The sequence below is a fragment of the Dipodomys spectabilis genome, unplaced genomic scaffold, assembly GCF_019054845.1.
Source record: "Dipodomys spectabilis isolate Male_0828 unplaced genomic scaffold, ASM1905484v1 ptg000188l, whole genome shotgun sequence".
NCBI classification, from domain to species: Eukaryota; Metazoa; Chordata; class Mammalia; order Rodentia; family Heteromyidae; genus Dipodomys; species Dipodomys spectabilis.
In genome coordinates, this window is record NW_024870865.1 from 3909815 (window position 1) to 3936107 (window position 26293).

General features: G+C 54.2%; 1 protein-coding gene and 2 non-coding genes across 5 annotated transcripts; 1 reads left to right on the forward strand and 2 right to left on the reverse strand.

The window, feature by feature from the left end:
- Window positions 1-20: 20 nt before the first annotated feature.
- Window positions 21-24942, reverse strand: Nppb (natriuretic peptide B). 3 transcript variants are annotated; one of them, XM_042695689.1, is made up of 4 exons: window positions 24854-24942; window positions 1283-1521; window positions 916-1165; window positions 21-253 (listed from the first exon to the last, which is right to left on the reverse strand). In XM_042695689.1, the coding sequence occupies exons 2-4, from the start codon at window positions 1505-1507 to the stop codon at window positions 237-239; spliced, it is 492 nt and encodes a 163-aa protein (XP_042551623.1). In that variant the 5' UTR covers window positions 1508-1521; window positions 24854-24942; the 3' UTR covers window positions 21-236. The 3 variants fall into 3 exon arrangements, 2 of the variants coding, with proteins under 2 accessions (XP_042551623.1, XP_042551622.1); XM_042695688.1 differs by lacking the exon at window positions 24854-24942 and adding an exon at window positions 4395-4436; XR_006149949.1 differs by lacking the exons at window positions 21-253; window positions 916-1165; window positions 1283-1521 and adding an exon at window positions 23349-23388.
- On the reverse strand, window positions 4754-4817 carry Trnaa-ugc. The gene has a single exon. It is a non-coding gene; the product is annotated as a tRNA-Ala (tRNA).
- LOC122121517 lies at window positions 21365-21480 on the forward strand. The gene has a single exon (XR_006149954.1). It is a non-coding gene; the product is annotated as a U5 spliceosomal RNA (small nuclear RNA).
- Window positions 24943-26293: the final 1351 nt, after the last annotated feature.

The window sequence follows — 26293 nt, forward strand, 5'->3', positions numbered from 1 at the left end:
TGGAAAAAAAAAAAAAAAAGGTTTGTGATGCTGACTTTATTTCATTGTGGAAAAGTTTGTGCTCCAAGGTAAGAAATCATCCAGTAGAAAACAGACAAATAAATACATAAATAAATAAATAAAAATAAATAGGAAGTTGATTCAAAGGGTGGTTGTGTGTCCTGGCTCAAACCGGGCAGGGATGGAGCAGGAGCCTCTCCAGAGTCGGAAGCCTATGTGTGCAACCAGCACTTCGCCTAATTCCGCTTCAGCACTGGGGGGGAAAAGAGAGGATGAGAAGAACCTCCGGGGGTGGAAACTGAGGCAGAAGCTGAGATTTTCTTGTACATCCTTTAGCCCAAGCTGATCTGTGTGTGTGTGTGTGTGTGCTGGGGCTTGAACTCAGGGCCTTGCATTCCCCATGAACTCTTTCCTCCACTTATGCAGACCTCCACTTCTGGTTTGTTTGGGGATTTTTTTGTTGGTGATGGTAGTGGTTAATTGGAGAAAAGAGTCTCTCAGACTTTCTCCTGCCAGGGCTGGCTTTGAACCGAGATCTTCAGATCTCAGCCTCTGAGTAGCTGGGATTCCCAGTGTGAGCCACCAGCCCCGGGTGCCCCAGCTGATCTTGGTGCTCAAGGCTCTGGAGTGACTCATCTCTCGGCCCTTCGTGGAATCCTCGCTGTGAAATGGGATTCCTTGATGATCTTGGCTCTCGGCTTTTGAGGATCTAGACAATTTAGTAGATGTGGGGAGGGAAAATAGAGGAGTCTTTCTCCTCCAAGGACGAGCGTGCCAGGCAGTGACTAGACACCCCGCTGCAGGACAGGAAGCCGCAGTGGGATGGCAGAGGGTAGGTGGGGGCTGCGTCCTATTTTCTGAAGGTTTCCCACCCTGGGAGGTCAGGCCTGGGAGTAGCACCAGGTGGACACTCACCATTACAGCCCAGGCCAGTGGCAGAGCTGATCCGGTCTATCCTCTGCCCGAAGCAGCTTGAGCTGAACACCTTCTTAGACACCTTCAGCCCCCGCAAGGCCTGGTAGGGGCGTCCTCTGTGCCCAAGGTGACCGTCCAGGGCGGCCTCCCCGGATCCCGAGGGGCCTTGGGATTGTTGGAGAGGTTCCACGGCCATTAGCTTGGCCTCCATCCTGGATGAGACCTGGCTCCTCAAACGATCCAGCAGCTCCTGTGGTGGGCGAGGGAGCTGGGGGCCTCAGCACCACACCCTTGGGCTGCCCGCCCCTCCCATTGCTTAAGAGGGAGTCAGTCCCAGGCCAGTCCTCCAGGATCCCTCTGGGCTCACCTGGATTTCCCACAGCTCTGAGTCCTGGCCAGAGGCCACCAGGGGGTGAGACCGGCCTCCCAGAGGCATCCAGGACAAGAACAGGAGCAGCAGGATGGCCACAGAGGGCGCCGATGTGGAGAGGCCCATGTTGCTGGAGGGCTGCGCTGGCCGGTCCCAGGACCCCTGCGTCTTCTTCCAACTTCTCAGGGCGGGCTGCGGCCCTTTTATTGCAGGTCTGTGCATCGGCCAGCCCTTTCCTGGAGGGGAGGGGGAGTTATCTCTGATTTATCAGCCACATTCCCGCAGGCTGAGCTCAGGCCCTGAGAATGCACCCCTCCAGGCCCGACTGCGAGGAGCACTGTGGGCCGGGGGTGGCGGCTGGGGCGATCAGGCCTTGTATAGAAATGGGCTGGGCTGGGCTGGGGGGGAGGGAGGAAGGGACAGGGCTCCTCCATCTCTTGCTTCTTTTCCTGCAGAAAGCCGGGGGCCTCTCGGTGGCATTTTCTCCCTGTTCTTCCCACCCTAACCATAGCTGGGAGTGGCAGGGAGCACCCCAGGGGTTCCCGGGCACAATGGGAGTGTGGGGGTGCAGGGGGTGACTCATTCACCACAGCCCCAGCCAACACCTTCCACCACCCGTCTGTCTCCCCTCCCCGTGAGTGTGGTTTTGTAGGTTTGTGTTTCTGTCAGTCATGGGGCTTGAACTCAGGGCCTGGACACCGTCCCTGAGCTCTTTTGGCTCAAGGCTAACACTCTGCCACTTTGAGCCGCCGGTTTTTTCGGTGGTTAACTAGAGATAAGCCTCTCACAGACTTTCCTGTCCGGGCTGGCTTTGGACCGTGATCCTCAGCTCTCAGCCTCCTGAGTAGCTAGGGTTACAGGCGTGAGCCACGGGTGCTGGGTCCCTGGCGCGTTTGGAAGGCGCCCCTCACTCAGCCAGCCCCAGGTTTGCTCCTGCCCCGCATGGCGCTGTCCGTGGTGCTGACCGCCCCAAGTGAACTTGGCACAAACTCTGAAGATCTCCATTTCCCCACCAGATTGTCAGGCCAGAGAGACCCATGTGCTGCAAAGGGGGTAAAACAGCACTGGGACCCCACCCTGCTGTCCCTGACCACGTGCTGTGACCCTCTCCAAGGTCAACTGATTACAGCCAGGAGATGACCAAGGACTTGTAGAATACTGACCCTTCTGCCCCTTACTGATTTGACTGGAATTCTGACAGCACAGCCTGGAGATGAGGTCATTCAGGATGCCTTCCACATGCCAGCCTCTCCTCCCTCCCCACCCCCAGCCAAAAACTCTCAGTGGAATTAGAAGGGATGGCTCTCTCTGGGACACCAATGGCCCTTCCTCCCCCTAGACACCCAAGACCCCAGTTGGGCCTGGGCTTCCCATCTGTAATTAGAAATGAGGCTACGAGCTAGTTGTGGTGACGCCCACCTGTAATCCCAGCACTTGGGAGGCTGAAGCAGAAGGAGGGGAGTTGGAGGCCAAGCCTGGGCTACATAAAGAGCTAGTCTTCATTAAATAAATATACACATTTTTAACGAAGCCAGGGGCTGGGAAGGTGGCTTAGAGGTAGAGTGCTCGCCTCACATGCATAAAGCCCTGGGTTTGATTCCTCAGCACCACATAAGCAGAAAAAGCCAGAAGTGGTGTTGTGGCTCAAGTGGTAGGACACTAGACTTGAGCTGAAGAGCAGAGGGACAGCACCCAGGCCAGAGTTCAAGCTCCATGACCAACAACAACAATAAAAAAGGAAGAAACACAGAAGATATACCCCTTAAAAAAATCAAACCTGGGGCTGGGAAGGTGGCTCAGTGGTAGAGTGCTTGCCTTGCATGCCTGAGGCCCTGGGTTCAATTCCTCAGCACCACATAAGCAAAAAGAAAAAAGCCGGAAGTGGCGCTGTGGATCAAGTGGTAGAGTGCTAGCCTTGAGCTGAAGAGCTGAGGGACAGCGCCCAGCCCAGAGTTCAGGCCCCACAACCGGACCCCCCCCCAAAAAAAAAATCAAACCTGACCTCACCATCCCTTCCAGAGAATTTGTGTTAACAAGGTACATGGCAGCGGTGGAGAACTAAAGAGAGATGGGTTGGGCAGAGATGGGCAAGGAAGTGGCAAGAAAAAGCAGACCCTCTAAGAAAATCGTAACTTAAAAAATTAGCATCTGGAGCCGGGACTGTGGCTTAGCAGTAGAATGCTTGCGTAGCACGCATGAAGCCCCAGGGGAGCCCATACATAGAAACAGCCGGAAGTGGTGCTGTGGCTCAAGTGGTAGAGTGCTAGTAGCCTTGAGCAAAAGAAGTTCAGGGACAGTGCTCAGGCTCTGAGTTCAAGTCCCAGAACTGGCCAAAAAAAAAAAAAAGAGCTTCTGTCAGGTGCTGATGGCTCACATCTGTAATCCTAGCTACTTAAAAGGCTGAGATATGAAGATCATGGTTTGAAGCCAGCCCAGGCCAAAGAGTCTATGAGACTCTTGTCTCCAATTACCAGCAAAAAGCTAGAAGTGGAGCTGTGACTCAAGTGGCAGAGCACTAGCTTAGAGCAAAAAAAAAAAAAAAAAATGCTCAGGGCTGGGCGCTGGTGGCTCACGCCTGTAATCCTAGCTACTCAGAAGGTTGAGATCTAAAATAAATAAATAAATAAATAAAAATAAAAATAAAAGAAGGTTGAGATCTGAGGATGGAGGTTCAAAGCTAGCCTAGGCAGGAAAGACCATGAGACTCCTACCTATCTCCAATAAACCACCAGAAAACTGGAAGTGGCACTGTAGCTCAAGTGGTAGAGTGCTCACCTTGAGCTGAAGAGCTAAGGGACAGAGCCCAGGCCCAGAGTTCAAGCCCCATGACCGACAAAAAAAAAAAAAAAATGCTCAGGGACAATACTCAAGACCAGCCCCAGGACCAGCACACACAAACACACACACACAAGTGTATGTTAGCATCTGAAAGACATTGAATGAAAAAGTACCACTATTATTCCTCATTTTTCAGACAAAGAAACTGAGTTCACATGAATTAATCTACCTGTGTGTGTGCACACACACGCATGCCAGTACTCTACCACATGACCCTTCTTGTCAGTTTTTTCAAGTTAATTGGAGACAAGAGTCTCACAGACTTCCCTACCTGGGCTGGCTTTGAACTGTGATCCTCAGATCTCAGATTCCTGAGTGGCTAGGATTACAGGAGTGAACCACTGGCACTTGGCTGTGAATGAAGAAGAGAGAAAGAATGTCTATGAAGCCTGGGGAAGGAAAGGAAAAGCCAATGAATGATCTCTCTTTCTCTCTCTTCCCTTTTTCCCTCTCCCCTTCTCTCCCTCCCCCCTCTTCCATTGCCATAATCTTCTTTTTTTTTTTTTTTTGGGTCCGGTCGTGGGGCCTGAACTCTGGGCCTGGGTGCTGTCCCTCAGCTCTTCAGCTCAAGGCTAGCGCTCTACCACTTGAGCCACAGCGCCACTTCTGGCTTTTTTCTTTTTGCTTATGTGGTGCTGGGAATTGAACCCAGGGCCTCATGCATGCAAGGCAAGCGCTCTACCACTGAGCCACCTTCCCAGCCCCTGCCATAATCTTCTAAGAAGGGGTTCTACCTATATTGACCCCATAACTGACATTCTGATGGCATGCCAGAAGTCCCTGGATCCAGCAGTACTTGAAGCTAGATTACTTTGGACTTTCAAATTGTCCTGGGCTGACTAAACCAACTTCATTAAGTTAGCTTTCTGTCACTTCCATTTCCCACCTTCTTCACCAACAGTGCCCGGGAGGGACAGCCCGCCTGGTTCTCAGAACTGCCAGTCTTGTTTAGGAGAAGCCACCGTCTCTGCCCTGGGTGGCAGTCCCGGCTCTCAGAATGTTCTGAACATTTTCTCATTTAGCTCTCGTCTCTCGCCGTGCTTGTGAGTCCTCTGAATGCTGACAAAAAAAAAAAAAGGAAAAAAGAAAAGTAGAAAATGTTCTTAATAACTAGCTTTCCAAAAGAGCTGCAAGAGCAGACAGAGCCGGAGCGTGGCTTCTTTTTTTTTTTTTTTTGTCAGTCATGGGGCTTAGACTCTGGGCCTGGGCGCTGTCCCTGCGCTCTTTAGCTCAAGACTAGCGCTCTACCACTTGAGCCACAGCGCCACTTCCAGTTTTCTAGTGGTTTATTGGAGATAAGAGTCTCACGGAATTTCCTGCCCAGGCTGGCTTTGAACTATGATCCTCAGATCTCAGCCTCCTGAGTAGCTAGGATTACAGGCGTGAGCCACCGTGCCCAGCGGAAGTGTGGCTTTGTTGGTGGTGTCTTCTGTGTTTTTCCTTAAGTCCAGTTGGCAGGAGAGCACTGAGGGTTGGAGGGACAGGTGGAGGAAGTAGAAAGCCTAAAGTTTGACTTCCAGTTGCATCTGCCCAAATTGAGCACCCAGACATCTCCCCACGAGGCCTAAGTGAGTTTATTCATATGAAGAGGTTGGTCCCAGTTAGCTTGAAATGGTGGAGAGAAGTACTGGGGCTTGAACTTGGGGCCTGAAGCTCTTACTTAGCTTTTCCATTCAAGGCCATTGCTCTGTCCCTTGAGCCACATCTCTATTTCTGGCTCTCTGCCAGTTATCTGGAGATGAATCTGAAGATTTGTCTGCCTGGACTGACTTTGAACCCAGATCCTCAGCCTTGAGGGGGCGGGGGGGGGGGGGGGGGATAATGGCTGCCCTGCAGGACCCAGTCCATGCCTTCAGATGGGTAGGGAGTACCCGTGTGTGGCCAGGAGGGGGCGCCCATGAGACCTGAGCACACATAGCCTGTTCCCCAGGGAAGGCAGTGGCCATCCTCCCATCCTCCTCCTGGGTGGCCAGTTCTAGTCCATAAAAATATAAGCTGTCCATCCGGGTGCTGGTGGCTCACACTGGGGATCCCAGCCATGCTGGAGGCTGAGATCTGAAAAAGCCAGAAGTGGCGCTGTGGCTCAAGTGGTAGAGCGCTAGCCTTGAGCTGAAGAGCTGCGGGACAGCGCCCAGGCCCAGAGTTCAAGCCCCACGACCAACCAAAAAAAAAAAAAAATTAGGACATGACTACTCCACACCATACAGCCTTCATCCTGTCGCCCCTGACAACCGTCAGTCTTAACACGACTGCCAATTGTGTGTGTGTGTGTGCACGCGCACGCGTGTGCATGCGTGAACGCCCGCATGCTGGTACTGGGGCTTGAACTCAGGGCCTAGACACTACCCCTTAGCTTTCTTGCTCAAGGCTGGTATCTACCACTTGAACCACAGCTCCACATGTAGCTTTTGGCTGGTTCATTGGAGATAAAAGGCTCACAGACTTTCCTGCCTGAAGTCTTTCACCCTGGATCCTCAGATCTCAGCTTCCTGAGCAGCTAGGATGACAGGCGTGAGCCACCGGCACCTGGCCTCTCTGGACAGTTCATGGTGTCAGGATCCCTGATGTGCAGGGGTGAGGGGTGGAGGGAGGCAGGCGTGCAGGGGTGAGGGGTGGAGACAGGCAGGCCCCGAGATCAGGCTCACGCTCATGAATGGCCTGGACTGGGGACACACGTGAGGACAGAGATCATGAATGGCTGTCCTGAATGTCCACGCAGGGTATTAATAGAGCTCTTTCAGAGGAGGACAAGATGTACCAGAGCAGGGCCGGGTGTCCCGGACGAGGCCCCATGACCGCCCCGCCCTGGGCCGCGGGGAGGCACGGGCAGGGCCAGCGAAGGGACCATGTCTCCATTTCAGGAGACACAGGGCTTTTGGGGGAGAGCACTTCCTGCCATTCCTCCAAGCAGCCAGCCTCCCCCGGGGCCTCCCGCCTGGCACCTGGCAGTGGGTCCACACCCCGTCACCTGACTGCCCGCTCCAAGGGAAGGCCAGGCTTCCGGATGCCAGCCCCATCCCCAGAGCCCCCCTCTGCCTGTGCCAGTTTGGGGCAGACTTCCTGCCAGTTTCACCAGGGAAGCGTTCTCTCTCTCTCTCTCCCTCTCTCCCTCTCTCTTTCTCTCTCTCTCCCTCTCTCTCTCTCTCTCTCTCTCTCTTCTCTCTCTCTCTCTCTGTTCTCTCTTATCCTTGAGGGTAGAAGAGGAAATGAAAGGAAGCACTTTATGGGGTGCAAAATCTCTGGTTGTTGGGGAGGGCACAAAACTGAAGACAGATTGGAGGGTCTCAGGCTCTAGGAAGGAAAGGTCCTGCATTGCTTGCACCTGCTATGACTCCAGCGCTCAGACAGTGCCTGGCATACAGCAGGCACTCAATAAATAGAGTTGTTGAATGGACACCAGGCGCCAGTAGCTCATACCTATAACCCTAGCTACTCAGGAGGCTGAATCTGAGGACTGTGGTTCGAAGCCAGCCTGGGGCAGGAAAGTCGGTGACATTCTTTTTTTTTTCCCAGTCATGGGCCTTGAACTCTGGGCCTGGGCGCCATCCCTCAGTGCGTCAGCTCAAGGCGAGTGCTCTACCGCTTGAGCCACAGCACCACTTCTGGTTTTCTAATGGTTTATTGGAGATAAGAGTCTCAAGGACTTTCCTGCCCAGGCTGGCTTTGAACTGCGATCCTCAGATCTTAGCCTCCTGAGTAGCTAGGATTACAGGTGTGAGCCACCGGCGCTCGACCCAGGGACATTCTTTTTTTTTTTTGGGGGGGGGGTCCAGTCGTGGGGCCTGAACTCTAGGCCTGGGCGCTGTCCCTCAGCTCTTCAGCTCAAGGCTAGCGCTCTACCACTTGAGCCACAGCACCACTTCCGGCTTTTTTCTTTTTGCTTATGAGGTGCTGAGGAATCGAACCCAGGGCCTCATGCATGCAAGGCAAGCACTCTACCACTGAGCCACCTTCCCAGCCCCCCCAGGGACATTCTTATCTCCAATGAACCACCAGGTTCGGGGACCTCGCCTCAACTCAGTCTCAGTCTAACTGCAGAGGTCCTGCTTACAGACGAGGCCACACACAGAGGTTCTGGGCAGGCACAAATTTGAGGGACATCATTTGCTGTAGTACAAGACTTCTTTCTTTCCTCCAGTATGTGTGTGTGTGTGTGTGTGTGTGCTGGGACAAGGACTTGAACTCAGGGCCTTGTGCTCATGCTTGGCTTTTTCAATCAAGGCTAAGACTGGACCACTTGAGCTCCATTCCACATTTTTGGTGGTTAATTCCCTTTAAGCGCATAAGGGTCTTGCAGACTTTTCTGCTTTAAACCTCCATCCTCAGCCCTTAGCTTCCTGAGTAGTGCTATGTGATTAGAGGCATGAGCCCCTGGCATCTGATTTTTCTGTTTCCTGTTTTGCTGTCGTGCTCTGCCTGCTCTTCCCATGCCTTATATTGGCCACATTGCATCTGGAACATCATTCCAGGAAAGAGCATTTCAACAGAGGACTGGAAGGTGGAGGGCAGGCCCGAGGAGCTGGAGGAAGAGCAGGCCTAGTTCCTGGCTGCCCAAGGCTGGTTGCCTAAGCAGACTGAGAGATCTTCACCAGCAATGCATTCAACAAAGGCCTAATACCCAAAATATACCAGGAGCTCAAGAAGCTAACCCTCACCGGGCACTAGTGGCTCACACCTATAATCTTAGCTACTCAGAGGCTGAGATCTGAGGATTGTGGTTCAAAGCCAGCCCAGGCAGGAAAAGTCCATGAAACTCTTTATCCCGAATAAACCACCAGAAAAACGGAAGTGGTGCTATGGCTCAAGTGGTAGAGCACTCACCTTGAGCTGAAGAACTGAGGGACAGCGCCCAGGCCCAGAGTTCAAGCCCCACAATTGACGAAAGAAAGAAAGAAAGAAAAAAAAAAGAAAGAAAGGAAGGAAGGAAGAGGCTGGGAAGGTGGCTCAGTGGTAGAGCACTTGCCTTGCATGAATGAGGCCCTGGGTTCGATTCCTCAGCACCACATAAGAAAAAAGAAAAAAGGCGGAAGTGGTGCTGTGGCTCAAGTGGTAGAGCGCTAGCCTTGAGCTGAAGAGCTGAGGGACAGCGCCCAGGCCCAGAGTTCAGGCCCCACGACCGGACACAAAAAGAAAGAAAGAAAGAAAGAGAGAGAGAGAGAGAGAGAGAGGGAGGGAGGGAGGAAGGAAGGAAGGAGAAGGGAAGGAAAGGGAAGGGAGAGGGAGGGAGGGAGAGAGAGAGAGAAAAGAAAGGAAGGAAGGCAGGGAAGGAAGGAAAGAAAAGAAAAAGAACCCCTCCCAAAGCTAAGAAACTATCCACTAGATGGCAAAGGCGCTAAGGAGAGACTGCTCAGAAGAGGTAAGAATGGCAAAGAAACACAGGAGGAAATGCTCATCTTCCCTAGCCATAAAGGAAACTCAAACTAAAATACTCTGACTTTTCATCTCACCCAGTTTTAGATTGGCCAGCATCATGAAATCAATCTACAGGGATATGGGGAAAAGGAACACTACTGCACCACTGGTGGGCATGTAAGTGAGTACAACCACTCGGGACAGCAGTCTGGAGGTTCCTCAACAAACTAAACATAGACCTTCCCTATGACCCAGCCATTCCACTCCTGGGCATCTACCCTGAGCATCATGAACCAGGATATAAGGACAGCTGCACAAACATGTTCACTGCTGCACTACTCACAATAGCCAAGCCAGGGAAACAGCTCAGAGCCCCACAAGAGATGAGTGGATCCAAAAACGTGGTACCTAAACACAATGGAATTTTACTCATCCATTAGAAAGAATAAGGTTATGTCATTTGCGGGGAAATGGATGGACCGAGAACAAATCATGTTAAGTGAAGTAAGCCAAGCTCAGAGAGACAAGCTGTGCATGTTTTCTCTCATATGTGAAAGCTAGATCTAAAATGCACTGGGACAGAACAAATTGTACAGACCTCTAGGCATCCACACACAGTGAGACCAACGGAGGATGCTCTTAGCAGAGGAACACAAAGGTGTAACTCCCCTGAATATTTAAAAATACTATTTATCAAAATGAATTCCAGGAAATGGAAACCATGATTTTATTGTTGTTGTTATTGTTAGTATTGTTGTTTTATTTTTAGGGTATTATTGTTTTATTTTTAGGGGCCGAGGCGGGCACAGAAATGGAGGAGGGTGAGCAAATGCAGGCATGGCTTGGTGCCAGTGGCTCGCGCCTATAATCTTAGCTACTCAGGAGGCTGAGATCTGAGGATGAAGGTTCAAAGCCAGCCCGGGCAGGAAAGTCCATGAGACTTTTGTTTTTTTTGGTCAGTCATGGGGCCTGAACTCTAGGCCTGGGCGCTGTCCCTCAGCTCTTCAGCTCAAGGCTAACGCTCTACCATTTGAGCCACAGCACCACTTCCGGCTTTTTTCTTTTTGCTTATGGGTGCTGAGGAATCGAACCCAGAGCCTCAGGCATGCAAGGCAAGCGCTCTACCACTGAGCTACCTTCCCAGCCCTGACAGGTTTTTATTGGTGGGATGATCATGAGTGGTCTTGTCCTATGAGCTCATCATGATAAGAAAGTCTTTCTGGAGGGGGGATAGGGGAAATAAATGAATTGTCTCACCCTACACGTGGGTGATAAAGTCCTGGTGACTTCCAGAGAGAAGCAAAGCTGGAAGAAGGGAAAACAGGGCCAGCTGGGGACAAAATGGAGTTGGTGCAGCCCAGCCCCGGGCTGGGGCCCTAGGCAAAAGGTCGTTGTCTTCCCTCACCATTTCCTGCTGCTAGTGGCAGCCGAGGAATCAGAAGTCCTCAGAGAACTTCATTTCCTGTGCCTCTTGGGAAAATGAGATCAGGCTGAAAACAGACAAGTCCTTTAGTGACTAATGTGCTAACGTGCAGTTCAGCACCAACATTTTCTCCCTCTCCTCTTCCCTCCCCTCCATCCTCCCTTCCCCCTTTCCCCTCCACCTCCCTGCCTTTCCCCTCTCTCTGCTGATACTAGGGCTTGAACTCAGAGCCTAGGTGCTGTCCCTAAGCTTTTGTACTCAAGGCTCGTGCTCTACCACTTGAGCTCCACTTCCAGCTTTCTTGGTGGTTTCTTGGAGAATCCTGTACCTGTAATCCCACACCTGTCATCCTAGCTACTCAGGAGGCTGAGATCTGAGGATCGCGATTCAAAGCTAGCCCAGGCAGGAAAGTCCATGAGACTCTTATCTCCAATGAACCACCAGAACAATGGAAGAAGTGCTGTGACTCAAGTTGAGCTGAGAGACAGCGCCCAGGCCCAGAGTGCAAGCCTTAGAACTGACATACATAAATATAAATCAATAAATCAATCAATCCACACGCTTTCCTGCCGGGGTTTGGCTTCAAACCAAGACCCTCAGATCTCAGCCTCCTGAATAGCTAGGATTACAGGTATGAGCTACTGCCCTGGTACCTGCTTGCAAACAATCTTTGATAGGCTGGGAGGCAGTGGCTCACACCTGTCATCCTGGCCACTTAGGAAGCTGAGGTCTGGAGGGTCTTGGTTCCAAGCCAGCCCAGGCAGACAAATCTGTGAAGACTCTTCTCTCTAATGAACCAGCCAAAATCAAGAAGAGAAGGTGTGGTTCAAGTGGTAGAGCACTAGCCGTGAGCAAAAACACTACACAAGAGGCTCTGAGTTCAAGTCCCAGTATCAGTATACAAAACTTTGATGAGAAAAAAAAGGAAAATCCAGCCCTGAGGCTCAGCTCCCCCACTCTGGTGTCTTCCTGTCCAGCCTCCCTGTGGCGGGGAGCTGGCAGCCAGGAGAGACTGTCTCCTCCCAGCTTCTGACTGTCAGCACCTGCCGCAGCCACAGGATTGAACTCTGTCACTCCACAGCTGATAAAGCCCTGCGGCCGGAACGCTGGGCCGGGCCTCTAGGCCTGGATAAGCCGGAGCTGTCAGCTGTCAGCACGTGCCCGGCCGGCGCCGGCTCTGCCCATCCTTTCTCCCGTCCACCCCTCTGAGCTTCCTGCTGTCTGTTTACAGCCCAGCTCGGCCACCTTGACACGACCCGCAGAGTCCACCCTGGCCCTGGCCGGATGGGGAAGAAGTATTTCCCCACTGAGTTCCTGGTTCCCCGCAGGGTCTGTGTGTGACCACTGGAAAGGAGTGAACCCCAATTGCTCTTTGTCGTGGGGGCGCTCAGCAGCCTCGGGGTCTTCCCTAAGGCGTCTGGCAAAGCCAGAAAACACTGGCAATGTCTGAAATATCATCACCACAGTGGTACAGAAAAACAAGTGGCAAGCCAGGTGCTTTTGGCTCACGCCTGTAATCCCAGCTACTCAGGAGGCTGAGATCTGAGGATCTCAGTTTAAAGCCGGCCTCAGCGGGAAATTGTGAGAGTTTTATCTCCAATTAACCACCAGAAAACTCAAAGTGGCGCTGTGGCTCGAGCACAAACACTCAGGAACGGTGCCAGGCCCTGAGTTCAAACCCACTGACCAATAACAACAAAGGCGATGGCGTTCTCATCTGAATCACACTTGGGCCCCTAAATGCCTCTCCCTCAGGGATGCAAAAGCCAATCCAAAGCTGGGCACCAGAATCTCATACCTGTAATCCTAGCTACTCAGGAGGCTGATTCAAGGATCTTGGTTCAAAGCCAGCGCTGGCAGGAAAGTCTATAAGACTTTTTGTTGTTGTTGGTTGTGGGGCTTGAACTCTGGGCTTGGGTGCTGTCCCTCAGCTCTTCAGCTCAAGGCGAGTGCTCTACCACTTGAGCCACAGCGCCACTTCTGGTTTTTCTGGTGGTTTACTGGAGATCAGAGTCGCACAGACTTTCCTGCCTGGGCTGACCTTGAGCCGTGATCCTCAGATCTCAGCCTCCTAAGTAGCTAGGATGACAGGTGTGGGATTATAGGTATAGGATTACTATGTCCTGACGCCGGTACCCTGGATATGCTTGTTCTAGAAAGGACACACGTCTCCACAGTGGTCATTTCCTGGGCACCAACTCTGACCTGGGCTCAGTGCTTCTTCCTCGCCATATTCCCACAACATGACTGCCAGAGGGAGGACAGGACCATTACCAGCCCCATTTGACAGATCAGGAAATTGAGGCATGCCCAAGGTCCTTGTGATGGCCTACATTGGGTCTCTAAGCTGGGCACTGGTAGGTCATCTGTGATCCTAGCTGCTCAAGAGGCTGAGATCTGGAGAATCACGGTTCTAAGCTAGCCTGGGCAGAAAAATCCAAAAGGCTTTAGCTATTGTTAATCAACAAAATGCCAGACTGTAATTGCAACTCATGTGGTAGAGCACCAGCCATGAGAAAGAAAGTTAAGGGAAAGCACAAGACTGAGTCCAAGTTCTGGAAACAGAAAAATAAATTAATTAATAATAATAATAATAATATAGGCTGGGCGCTGATGGCTCATGCCTATAATCCTAGCTCCTCAGGAGGCTGAGATCTGAGGATCACAGTTTGAAGCTAACCGGGGCAGGAAAGCCCATGGGATTTTTATCTCTAATTAATCACACACACACACACACCCCCGAAGTGCTTCTATAGCTCAAGTGGTGAGTGCTAACCTTGAGCAAAAGGAGCCTAGAGACAGCACCTAGGCCTGGAGTTCAAGGCCCAGGACCAGCAAAAAGCAGCAACCAGAAGTGGCACTGTGGCTCAAGTGGTAGAGCACTACTAGGCTTGAACAAAAAAGAAACTCAGGGAGCCGCCACCATGATCATCCTGATGCCCTGCAGCCAGATCGTCTGCTCACCAGTAGCAGGCCCGCCTGGGGCTGCTGCAGGCCGAGAGCCCCAGAGCAAAGCCCCTGACGCCCAGGGCCGGCACTGCTGCCTCCGGCACTCTCCCCGCACTCTCCCCGCACTCTCCCCGCACCGCGAGCACTGGAATCTGCACTACGCGCTCCAGGGAAGCAGATGCGAGTCCCGCCCTCCTCCTCTGGGGACCACAGGCAGTCAGCTGAGATGCTGGGGTGCGGGGGACCGGCCTTGCCCGCAACACTGTGACCTCATAACACCCATTCAGGACGGAGAACCATCCAAAAAATAAAGCAAGCAAGCAGCTCAGGGGCAGAGCTCGGGCCTTGAGTTCAAGGCCCAGCATGGGAAGAAGAAGAGAGAAGAAGGTAGGGTAGGCGCTGGTAGGGGAGTTGTTAGCTAGCGCTCAGGCTCGCATTTGAATCCCACCTCTCCCACCCCCACCAGCTGTGTGAATCTTGAGCCCATCACTCAGGGGCTTTCCGGCCTCAGTTTTCCCAATCTGTCAAGTGGGAGTTTTGTGACTGAGACTGGCTGTGCAGGTTGGGCACTCAATCCTGGCGCCCCGGCGCCTCGCCATAACCCCGCAGGTACTGTGAGCGGCCGAGATTACACGCCAGCCTCCTAGTCTCCACCCCATGGCGGAGGAGAGTCCTGGCGCCCCTGGGCTGTGACCAGAGCCGGGGCTGAGCAGGTCTCGGGCGCTGGAGGAGGGGAGAGGACCCCGGCGTCTGCGCCTCTCCTCACATGGCTTTGGAGGAAGTCACCGGGGAAAGTCACACTGGCCGCCTCAAGTGCTGTCAGCAGCTCCGGTGCATTCCTCGGATGCTGTCCGCGTGCCATCTGGATGATGCAGGGCCCGGCCGGGCTGGGTGGGGTGTGCGCACAGCCCCAGCCTGCCACCCAGCCCTGACCAGCACCTGGCCAGCACGGGGCCAGCACAGGGCCAGCCCGCTGGGGCCGGGCTGCTGGCGGCGTGGTGACTGCACACGTCCGCAGCGCCTCCGCCTCCCCTCCTCTCCAGGACGCCAGCCCCCCCCCCACCCCCCACTCCCAGGAAGCCCGGGAAAGCTGGGAGAGGAGCGGCCAGGCCCACCAAAGACAGAGGCTGGGGCTTCCTCCTGTTTCCCCTCCACCCTGCTCCCTGGCTCAGCAGCCAAGGCCGGTCAACCCTGCTAATGTCCTGTTCTGAGTTGGCTATTCTCTTCCACAAAGGGAACCCAAAGGTCCCTGGCCTCTAGGATCTGTAAGTCAAGAAAGAGAGAGGGGGCTGGGAAGGTGGCTCAGTGGTAGAGCGCTTGCCTCGCATGCATGAGGCCCTGGGTTTGATTCCTTAGCACCACATAAACAGAAAAAGCTGGAAGTGGTGCTGTGGCTCAAGGGGTAGAGCGCTAGCCTCAGAGTTCAAGCCCCACAACCGACAAGAAAGAAAAAAAGAAAGAGACACTGGGTGCTGGTGGCTCACGCCTGTAATCCTAGCTATTCAGAAGGCTGAGATCTGAAGATCGCGGTTCAAAGCCAGCCTAGGCAGGAAAGTTTGTGAGACTCTGCACTAGCCTTGATCTGAAGAGCTGAGGGACAGTGCCCAGGCCCAGAGTTCAGGCCCCACAACTGAGGAAGGAAGGAAGGAAGGACAAGGGAAGGGAAAGCAGCGAGTGTGGCTCCTCTGTGCCTCCCTCAGCCCCCTGCCGAGGGCCCCGCGCCTCGGCCCTGTCCCCCGAGGTCGGAGCACTGTAGGCCTGGCTTTGGTGATGAGCAGAGAAGTCCTGGGCCCGGGCGGGGCTGCGGAGCCGCAGGGCCTGCGGGGCCTCCCCGGGCCGGCCAAGGTCACAGGGACCTCTGGCGGGCGCGGGGACGCACTGCAGGGCGTGGGGACACACTGCGGGGCGCGACACACTGCGGGGCGTGGGGACGCACGCGCGGGGCACGGGGACGGGCGCGGGGACCCCTGGCGGGCGCGGGGACGCACTGCGGGGCGCGGGGACGCACGGCGGGCGCGCGGACGGGCGCGGGGACGCACGGCGGGCGCGGGGACGCACTGCGGGACGTGGGGACCCTTGGCGGGCGCGGGGACCCCTGGCGGGCGCGGGGACCCCTGGCGGGCGCGGGGACACACGGGCGCGGGGGCGCACGGCGGGCGCGGGGACCCCTGGCGGGCGCAGGGACGCACGGCGGGCGCGGGGACCCCTGGCGGGCGCGGGGGGCGCACGGCGGGCGCGGGGACCCCTGGCGGGCGCGGGGACCCCGGGCGGGCGCGGGGACCCCTGGCGGGCGCGGGGGACGCACGGCGGGCGCGGGGACCCCTGGCGGGCGCAGGGACGGGCGCGGGGACGCACGGCGGGCGCGGGGACCCCTGGCGGGCGCGGGGACCCCTGGCGGGCGCGGGGACCCCTGGCGGGCGCGGGGACGCACGGCGGGCGCGGGGACGCACTGCGGGGCGCGGGGACGCACGGCGGGGCACGGGGACGGGCGCGGGGACGCACGGCGGGGCACTGCGGGGCGCGGGGACCCCTGGCGGGCGCGGGGACGCACAGCCAGCGCCGTCCACGTCCGCCCCGTCCGCCCCGTCCGCGCTGCCGCCCCGCTGAGCTCACCGGCCAGGACCGCGGCCTCCGGGGTCACGTGCCCGCCCGCCCGCTCCAGGTCGTCTTAGGAACCAGACTCTAATTTTAGTGTCCGGCGTCCCCACCTCCGGAGAGCCGCCACCTTCCCAGGGGAACGGAGCCCCGCCAGAGGCCCGGGGCGCCGCCCCTCCTCCTCTGCCTCCTCCTCCTCCCCAGCATCCTCCCTCTCCCCTCCATCTGCCTCCTCCTCTCCGTCCTCCCCTCCTTCTCCCCCCAGCATCCTTCCCCTCCTCCTCCTCCCACTCCTCCTCATCTTCCCCCTCTCCTCCTCCTCCTCCCCGTCCTCCTCCTCCTCCCCCCTCCCTCCTCTCCTCCATGCTGGGGTGATCCGAGTCCAGTCTCAGCCCTGGAAATCAAGGCTGTGTCAGCAACTCTGATTTCTGCCCGGAGGAGTGGGGAGAGGATGGGGGAGCCCCGGAATCCCATGGGCCTGTCACCAGTGGCCACTGCGAAGCTAGCCTGGACGTTTGCTGTGGTGTCAAGGGCCTCCATGAGCTGTCCTCAAAACCCTGCTATGGGCCGGGCGCCGGTGGCTCACGCCTGTCATCCTAGCTACTCAGGAGGATGAGATCTGAGGATCCTGATTCAAAGCCAGCCAGGACAGGAAAGTCCATGAGACTCTTAACTCCAATTAGCCACCAGAAAACCAGAAGTGGTGCTGTGGCTCACGTGGTAGAATGCTCACCTTGAGCTGAAGAGCTGAGGGACAGTGCCCAGGCCCAGAGTTCAAGACCCATAACCAACAAAAAGAAAAACAAAAACCCTGTGGTGGCCCAGAGATGGAACTCAAATATGAACTCAGCCCACATGGTTCCCCCCCCTTTGCTAGTTCCAGGGCTCACCCAACTGTCACAGGAACTAACAATGGCATTGCCTCTGTACTGGCCCCAGCCCCTGTCCATGAAGCCTCTGCTCACATTCTCCAGTCAAGCAGACCAGCGAGGTTGTTACAATGGCCTAAGAACACAGGGCAGATAGAGCCAGCCCTGAAGTTCTACTTCCCAGTGTGGGATTCCTGGATGGAGCTTACGCCTCAACCAGAAATGATGGGGCTAAGACAGCTCACAGGCCAGCCCTCACCCAGCAAGGGAGCCTCTTCCCAAGCAGCCAGATGTGCATGTCATGCGTACCAGCACCTGGGAAGGCAAAGCCAGCAGCCCCAGCCTGGTAACAAGCCCAGATCCTCAGCAGCAGGACAAGAGGCCTAAGGAGCCTAGTGGCTGAGCCATCAGTGGCCAGGACACCATCAGGGGACACAGATGCTGCCTTAGGATCCATATTCTTGGGCTGGGAAGGTGGCTCAGCAGTAGAGCGCTTGCCTTGCATGCATGAGCCCCTGGGTTCGATTCCTCAGCACCACATACACAGAAAAGGCCAGAAGTGGTGCTGTGTCTCAAGTAGTAGAGTGCTAGCCTTGAGGTGAAGCGTTCAGGGACAGTGCCCAGGCCCAGAGTTCAAGCCCCATAACCACCAACAACAACATAGACATAAAGGCAAGAAGCTAGCGAGGCACCCATGGCTCATGCCTGTAATCCTAGCTACCCAAGAGGCTGAGATCTGAGGATCAGAGTTCAAAGCCAGCCCAGGCAGAAAAGTCCATGAGACTATCTCCAGTGAACCATCAAAAAAGCCAAAGTGGAGCCGTGGCTCAAGTGGTAAAGTGCCAGCCTTGAGCACAAAAGCCAAGGGCCTGTGCCCAGACCCTGAATTCACGCCTCGGTACTGACACAAAATTAAGTACGTGAAAAGGACGGCGGGGTGAGGGTGGAAAAGCGCAGCCTACAGCCCTCAGCACCTGCCCCAAAAGCTGGAGGTGGAGACCGACGCAGAGGCGCTGGCGGGCGTGTGACAGAAGGCCTTTGCTCGCTGTGGTGGACCGCGGAAACGCAGGGTCCACGACGGTGGGGTGCTGGTGATGGACGGATTCCAGTGTCACACCCCAAAGCCTCAACCTGGCTCATCCAGCCTTGGCCACCTTCTCCCTGCACGGGCTCCCCCCCAACCCATAATATTCTGCTGCCCCTGAGCCAGGTGCCCTGGGCACCTACTTACCAGCGGGCCCTGTCTGACCTTTCCAAGAGACCTAAATTGAAATCCTCCCCTGTGTGTGCGTGTGTGTGTGTCTGTGTGTCTGTGTATGTCTGTGTATGCTAGCACTATTGCTTAAACTCATGGCCTTAGCTCTCCCTTGGCTTTTTTCCCTGCTCAAGGCTGGTGCTCTACCGCTTGAATTATGACTCTGCTTATAGCTTTTTACTGGTTAATTGGAGATAAGAGTCTCCTAGATTTTCTCGCCCAGGCTAGCTTGGAATCTTGATCCTCAGATCTCAGGTTCCTGAGTAGCTAGAATTATATGTGTGAGTGTGCCCAACTAAGCTGGTGTTTTGTCTTTAAAAAAGGGGGTTGGGGGATGGGAAGATGGCTCAGTGTAGAGCGCTTGCCTTGCATGCACGAGGCCCTGGGTTTGATTCCTCAGCACCACATAAGCAGAAAAAGCTGGAAGTGGCACTGTGGCTCAAGTGGTAGAGTGCTAGCCTTGAGCTGAAGGGCTGAGGGATAGTGCCCAGGACCTGAGTTCAAGCCCCAGGATTGGCAAAACAAAACAAAAAACCAAGAAGGTAGACACTCATGAAGGTAGATTACTCATGTAATCCTAGGTATTCAGGAGGCTGAGATCTGAGGATTTACAGTCTGAAGCCAGCTCAGGTAGGAAAGGCCGTGAGACTCTTATCACCAATTAAGCACCAAAAAAGCCAGAAGTAGCTCAAGTGGAACAGTGCTAGCCTTGAGGGTGAAAAAAACAAAGCTAAGGGACAGCGCCCAGGACCCGAGTTCAACTCCAGGACCGACACACACAGACACACACACATACACACCACCACCACCACCAACATCACCACCACCATCAACAAGAGACCGACAGGGAGTGGTGGATTTGAACCACTGATTCCACATCAGAGGGAGATAGCCCAGGACCACCTTCTGCAGAGCCCAAGACCAAGATCTTCCATGAAGAGTCCCCTGCTTCCATTACTGGCCGGGGTGGGGGAGAGGGAGAGCCCAGCCTGGCCTGGGGTGGGGTCACTGCCCTGGATCTGTTCACTTATGGCCGGCCCATCTTTCCTAAACCAAGCCGCAAGCCTACACTGGGATGAGGAGTGTGTCTTCAGCGCCCCCTGCTGGACATACAGCAGGTAGGCCTGTGAGACGGGCGGGGAGGGGCTGGGGTGTGTGTGTGTGTGTGTGTGTGTGTGTGTGTGTGTGTGTGTGTGTGTGTGTGTGTGTGTGTGTGTGTGTGTTGTACTGGGGTTTGAGCTAGGGGCCTTGTGCTCTTGCTTAGTGCCTTTCTCTCTCCCCTCTCTCTCTCTCTCTGTGTCTCTGTCTCTATCGTCCCCCCCCCCCAGCTTTCCCTCTCTCACTCTCTCTCGTGCTCTGTATCTTATTTCTGAGCTAGGCCCTCTTACCTTTGCCAGAGTGGACCCGGCACTGGACATCCTCTGCTCCTGAGCAGCTGGGATTACAGGCGTATGCCACCCTGCCCCTCTTCAGCTGGGATTACAGGCGTATGCCACCCTGCCCCTCTTCAGCTGGGATTACAGGCGTATGCCACCCTGCCCCTCTTCAGCTGGGATTACAGGCGTATGCCACCCTGCTCCTCTTCAGCTGGGATTACAGGCGTATGCCACCCTGCCCCAATTCACCACCACTCATGGGGGCGCCGCTCCACTGCAGGAATGAGTGCCCTGAGGGGACTGGAGGAGGGGAACGGGGTGGGGTGGGGGGACAGGGGCTCACAGGGCAGATCAACCCTCCATGGGAGAGGGAGGAGAACCCGGGGAGGGGGGGGGCTTCTGCCTGTGAAACCACTTGGGGGTTTTGAGGTCTCGCAGTGGGTTTCCGGACATTTTGGAGGTACTTGTCCAAGATTAGCTCAGTGGTTTTTTTTTCCTCTCCCCAACCCCCCAACACACACACAAAGTTCAAGGAGCTGAACAGACAAGGTCCTGGGGGGTCCCAGGACAGGAGGTGCTGTCAGGCAGGGGGACCAGCCACCCCTCTCTGACACCTGCTGAGACTCTAGGGGGCTTTGCCTGGGTCAATGTCCCCCGTCCCCCCCCCCCCCCCCCCCGCCCCCGGCCTGGCCTGCCCGCCACTTCCTGTCTGCCCCCAGCCCCCGCCCCACCTTTTACTGGGCGAATGGGGGTGGGGTGGGGGGCTTCTTCCCTGCTTGGACTTCCCAGGCCTGGATTTCTCTCCTAAACCTCCTCCACTCTGGGCAGAAAGGCGCCCCACGCGGTTCTCTACCTGCCCGCCAGGAGGCTCACCATCACCTGGAGCAGGCCAGAGGTTTCTGCTTCCTAAAGAGGCATCAGGTGAAACCAAGGTGGGACCCGGGGGGGGGGGACACACCCCTTCGTTCACTCCGAAAACCGCTCTGTCTCCCGGAGAGGTTAAAAACCAATTGGCCTAAAGCCACCTGCTCGCCAATTATAAACTTATAATTAGACTTTTCTCCCAGGGCCAGGCTCCGGTGCCCAGCCCGCGCGGTCTGGCTCTGCTCTGCCCCTAGTGGTGGCGGCCGGTCTAGCAGGGAGTCACACGAGCGCTTTACGGCATTTCCGGAAACGGGAGCCTGGAGAACGAAGCCTTATTTGCATACCCACAATGCATTGCATAAGTTATTTCCTACTTTAAAGTTACTCGATTCTCCCTTTCGCCTTCCACCGATTTTTTTTCACAAAAATGGAATTCTGGTTTTGTGTTTGTCTTCGGAATAAAAAGGCACATGTCACTATTTCTTTGGCAAAAATAATCACCATTAGAGAATTAGGGCTATCGGTTACCCGAGGACTAAGTGCTCAGCTGCTGAAAACATACTCTGGTTTCTCTTCAGATCGTATAAATCTTTCGCCTTTTACTAAAGATTTCCGTGGAGAGGAACAACTCTGAGTCTTAAACCAATTTTTTGAGGCCTTGCGCTTGCAAGGCTAATCATGATGTTCAAAGATAGATTGAATCTGTGGTTTGGTAGAAGCTGATGCTGGCTTTAATGGCGTAAATACTGTTGCTTGCTTCTTAGGAAATTCTGGGGAAGGAACTGAAGTTGGGTGTGGTAAGGTTGTAGATACTACTAGCTAATGGAGTAACTTAAGTTTGAGAGTGGTGGTTGTAACATGTACCTACAATACAGCAAAGCTCAGGGATAAAGAGAAAGCAACCAAGTGAAGTTGAGGTATAATTGGAGAGGTAACAGTAGTAACCTAGAAAGTAAGTTGAGTAAGCAAAAGGCTGAGCTCAGGATTGAAGGGGAAGGTAGCTGGTGCCTGTACCCTTAGCTCTGCTGGAGTCCTGGCGCAAGGAGAAAAAAAGCAAAGCCAAATTGGAAACTAGCAGGTGGAGGGGAAGTGAATACTACAGTCCATTTTGGACAAACAGTTTAGGATGTGTGTTATGATGGGTTTGAAAAACTCATGTGGAAGTGAATACTACAGTCCATTTTGGGCCACTGTGCGTGTGCATGCTCAGCCATAAGGGAAGCTGGGAAGTGTAGTCATTCAAGACAGCCCAGGGACCTGCGGGTGATGGAGGTTGCACATTGAGGAAAAGACCTGTCAGGGTAGAAGCAATTGAGCTGGTTTTCAGGCACCCCCAGGCTTGGCGTGGGAGCAGCAGATGAGGGAGGTATGTATGCACAGTAGAAAGCACAGCTGTCCCACATCCCAGTGCATTCTCGGGTGGAGCAGCACAGGAACAGGGTGTCTCCTGAGTTTTTGCCTGTGCTTTCATGCGCTAGGAAGGCGTGTCCGTGTGAGGAGCAGTTTGCCCTCCACACCAGATGCTTACCTGAGTCTTCTTTCCTGGAGCTAAGGTGCTCACGGAGATGCCAGGAGAGCTGGGGACTCTTCAAAGTTAATTCACAGGCCCAGCAAAAGCATCTTTTAAGTTGCCTTTTTACAGAAGACAATCCCTCCCAAAGCCTCTCTGTGAGCTGTCAGGTCTGTCCCTGTGCTGGCCCTGGGATGCCTGGCCCAGACTTGGGGATCCTGCGCTGCGAGCCAGCTGCCCATGGTGGCGCTCTCCCCTTCAAGCAGAAGAGAGTGATCTCCCCTTCTCTCCCCTGGGCCAGGGGCTCCAGCGCATGACCAGCTCTAACCTGGAGATCAGCCTGTCCCTCACAGCTAAATGCTGGTGGTCAGTGCTCTCATTGGGCTCAGGTCCATGTGGGTTCTCAAGTAGGGGTGAGGTGGTTGTGTTTGGGAACTCCTCGGAAAGCTCTTAGAAGTTTCAAATTAAGCCAGGTGCCGGTGGCTCACGCCTGTCATCCTAGCTACTCAGGAGGCTGAGATCTGAGGATCATGGCTTGAAGTCAGCCCAGGCAAGAAAGTCCATGAGACTCTCATCTCCGATAAACCACAAGAGCCGACAGTAAAGCTCTAAGGTCATCTTGACCCCTATGCTCACTTGAAGGCATGTACAAGGAGCTGGCTTTCATGAAAAACACCAGGTGCCCGGGATTGCTTTGCTATGTCTGTAGAGTTTGTTTTACTTTCTACCAGTTGACCTTGTCTTATTTTTACTGCACCTTGTTTTTATTAAAATTTTCCTTGTTTTTCTGCACTATGGTAACCTTATGTTACCTCTTGACTTCTAATAGTATATAATAGGGAAAGTTAAAAATAAACGGGGCTGTAGTCTTGAGCTGCAGACCTCCCGACCCCATCTTTTGTCTTATGTCTTTATTTTTCCACATCCTCGCCCCCTAATTTCAGGATTCCCTTTCCGGCAGGCTCCGGCAACTAGAAAACCAGACGAGATGCTGTGGCTCAAGTGGTAGAGCACTAATCTACAGCTGAAGAGCTGAGGGACAGTGCCCAGGTCCAGGGTTCAGGCCCCATGACTGACAAAAAAAAAAAAGGAAAGAGGTTTCAAATTAATAATTGAATTATTAGAATTTCAAAATGACCAGTTATATTAAAACACAGTGCACACCTAGCTTTCTTTCTTTTTTGCCAGTCTTGGGGCTTGAACTCAGGGCCTGAGCACTGTCCCTGGGCTTCTTTGGCTCAAGGCTAGCACTCTACCACTTGAGCCACAGCGTCACTTCCTTCTGGCTTTTTCTGCTTATGTGGTGCTAAGGAATCCAGCCCAGGGCTTCGTGCACTCTACCACTAAGCCATATTCCCAGCCCCACACCTAGCTTTTAAAATGACCTACTATAAATGAGCACTCAAATCACTGCCTCTAAGTATTCTTTTTTTTTTTTTTTTTTTTTTTTGCCAGTTGTTGGGCTTGAACCTGGGGCCCGGGCACTGTCCCTGAGCTTCTTTTGCTCAAGGCTGGCACTCTATCTTGAGCCACAGCATCACTTCTTTTTCTTTTCTTTTTTTTCCAGTCGGAGGACTTGAACTCTGGGCCTGGGAGCTATCCTTCAGCTCTTCAGCTCAAGGCTTACACTCTACCATTTGAGCCACAGCACCACTTCTGGTTTTCTGAGTGGTTTATTAGAGATAAGAGTCTCACAGACTTTTCCTGTCCAGGCTGGCTTTGAACCATGATCCTCAGATCTCAGCCTCCAGAGTAGCTAGGATTACAGGCATGAGCCACCGGTGCGTGACTTTTTGTTTTGTTTTGTCGGTCGTGGGACTTGGACTTCGGTCCTGGGCGCTGTCCCTCAGCTCTTCAGCTCAAGGCGAGCTTGAGCTGAGCTTGAGCCACAGCACCACTTCCACTTCTGACTTTTTCTGTGTATGTGGTACGAAGGAATGGAACCCAGGGCTTTATGCATGCTAGGCAAGCACTCTACCTACACTAAGCCACCTTCCCAGCCCCTCTAAGTATCATTTTTGTTTCAAAGGCAGCCGGGCTCCTTGGAGAAATAATCACTGTGGCTTCTGAGGGAAGCCAGGAGCTAAGCTGGGGTTTATAACGCTTCTCTGTAGGCAAGCCAATAATTAGTTTAGTTTACCCTGGGAGAATGCAGACCCTGCTTGACACCTCCCCCTTCCCTGCCCCAGCGCCACTAACAACCTCCCTGCGACCCTTGACGAGTCAGTCACTCTTGTTGAGTGGGTCTCAGCATGGTCAAAGGAGGCAATACATCATCCTCATTTGGTTTAGGAGGAAGCTATAAAGATTGGCTGAAACCATCACCCATTGGGGAGCAGGGATCACTGCCCCCAGCAAGGGCTGGCTGCTGAGCGATCCCCTGCCTCTGGGCGCTGGGATTACAGGTGTACCATCACCATCCTGCCTGTTATTACCTCGAATGTCATCATTGCTGTGAACTGGAGCCAGCGACCCCTTGCCCTTAGAGGTCAGAGCTGGGGGCAAATGAACCCCAGCTCCCTCCCCTTACCACTCACCTTCTCTTACAGATGTGGCTCCTGACAAACAGATACTTGATACTTGTCTTTTGCATTCTGACCGCCCCTCTACTTCTGCTCCTCATGACGATCAGCAGACTGCTCACCCTCAGCAGGCTGCTCTAGGTCCCTGGACTTTCACCAACGGAAACTTCTGGTTAATCATTTGGCTTAGCAGTGTCCATTGAGAACCCGGCTCTTAGGGTGGCGGCGGGGACTATGCTCCTGGTGCTAGGGCTTGAACTCAAGGCCTTGAACTCTTGCTTTAAAACTTTTTTTTTTTGGCCAGGTACTGGTGGCTCATGCCTACCATAGCTGCTCAGGAGGCTGAGATCTGAGGATCGTGGTTCAAAGCCAGCCATGGCAGGAAAGTCCAGGCGACCCTTATCTCCAATTAACTACCAGAAAACCGGAAGTGGAGCTGTGACTCAAAGTTTAGAGTGCTCGGCTTGAATGGAAAAGCTCAGGGATAGTGCCCAGGCCCAGTTCAAGCCCCACAAATAATTTTTTTGTTTTCAAGTCAGGTCTGGTAGCTAACATCTGCAATCTAGCTATGGAGACTAGAATACTGTTTCAAGTTCACCCAGGCCAAAAGGGAGATGTCACCTTAACAAATAGCCCAGGTGTGTTGGCACAGACCTGAATCCCAGCTACATGGGTGGCATGGGTAGGATTGCAATCCTGGGCTTCCAAAGGCACAAGACCTCTGTGGGGGGCGGGGGGGGGGGAACAAAACTAAACTAAAGGCCTGGAGATGTAGCTCAAGTTGAAAGTGCTTAAAAAAAAAAAATCCAGACACAAGCAGCTCATGCGTACAATCCTAGCTGCTCAGGAGGCTGAGATCTGAGGTTCTTGGTTCGAAGCCGGTCAGGGCAGTAAGTGTGTGAGACCCTTCTCTGTAATTAACCACCAAAAAGCCTAGAAGTAGAGCCGTGGCTTAACTGGGAGAGCTTTTAGGGATAAAAAAGGGACAGTGCTCAGACCCTGAATTCAAGCTTTAGTAGCTATACACACACAGACACACAGACACACAGACACAGACACACACACACACACACACACACACACATTCAGCCATTCATTTCTTAGGCACCAGAGACACAGGTTAATTGTTACAATGGGAGTCTACACACTGGGTTCCAAGTTCAACAGAGAGCCGGAGCCACACGTGGTAGTTCCTGGTGTCTGGCAGCTTGCAGCCTGGTGGAAATGGAGACCACGTCACCACCCTGCTGCACCCGACGTTCCCATCCCCACTCCCAGAGAGGAACACGCCAGCCTGCACCCTGGAAGGGGCGCTAGTCAGCGCTGCAGTGGAGGGCTGAGGACGGAGGACGAGATCAGCAGCAGGGAGCCAGCAGGCGAGCCTGGCACTGTCCATGCCCCTCACCGCTCTCCCCGCCACAGCACACGCTCCTTGGGGAGCAGACTGCGCTCCCT

What these genes read in the sequence shown, in the direction of transcription:
- Nppb (XM_042695689.1), bottom strand. Translation starts at nt 1,507, where the DNA reads ATGCACAGACCTGCAATAAAAGGGCCGCAGCCCGCCCTGAGAAGTTGG. An exon ending in CAGAGCTGTGGGAAATCCAG is followed by an intron (nt 1,166 to 1,282) that starts GTGAGCCCAGAG and finishes CGCCCACCACAG; the next exon opens with GAGCTGCTGGATCGTTTGAG.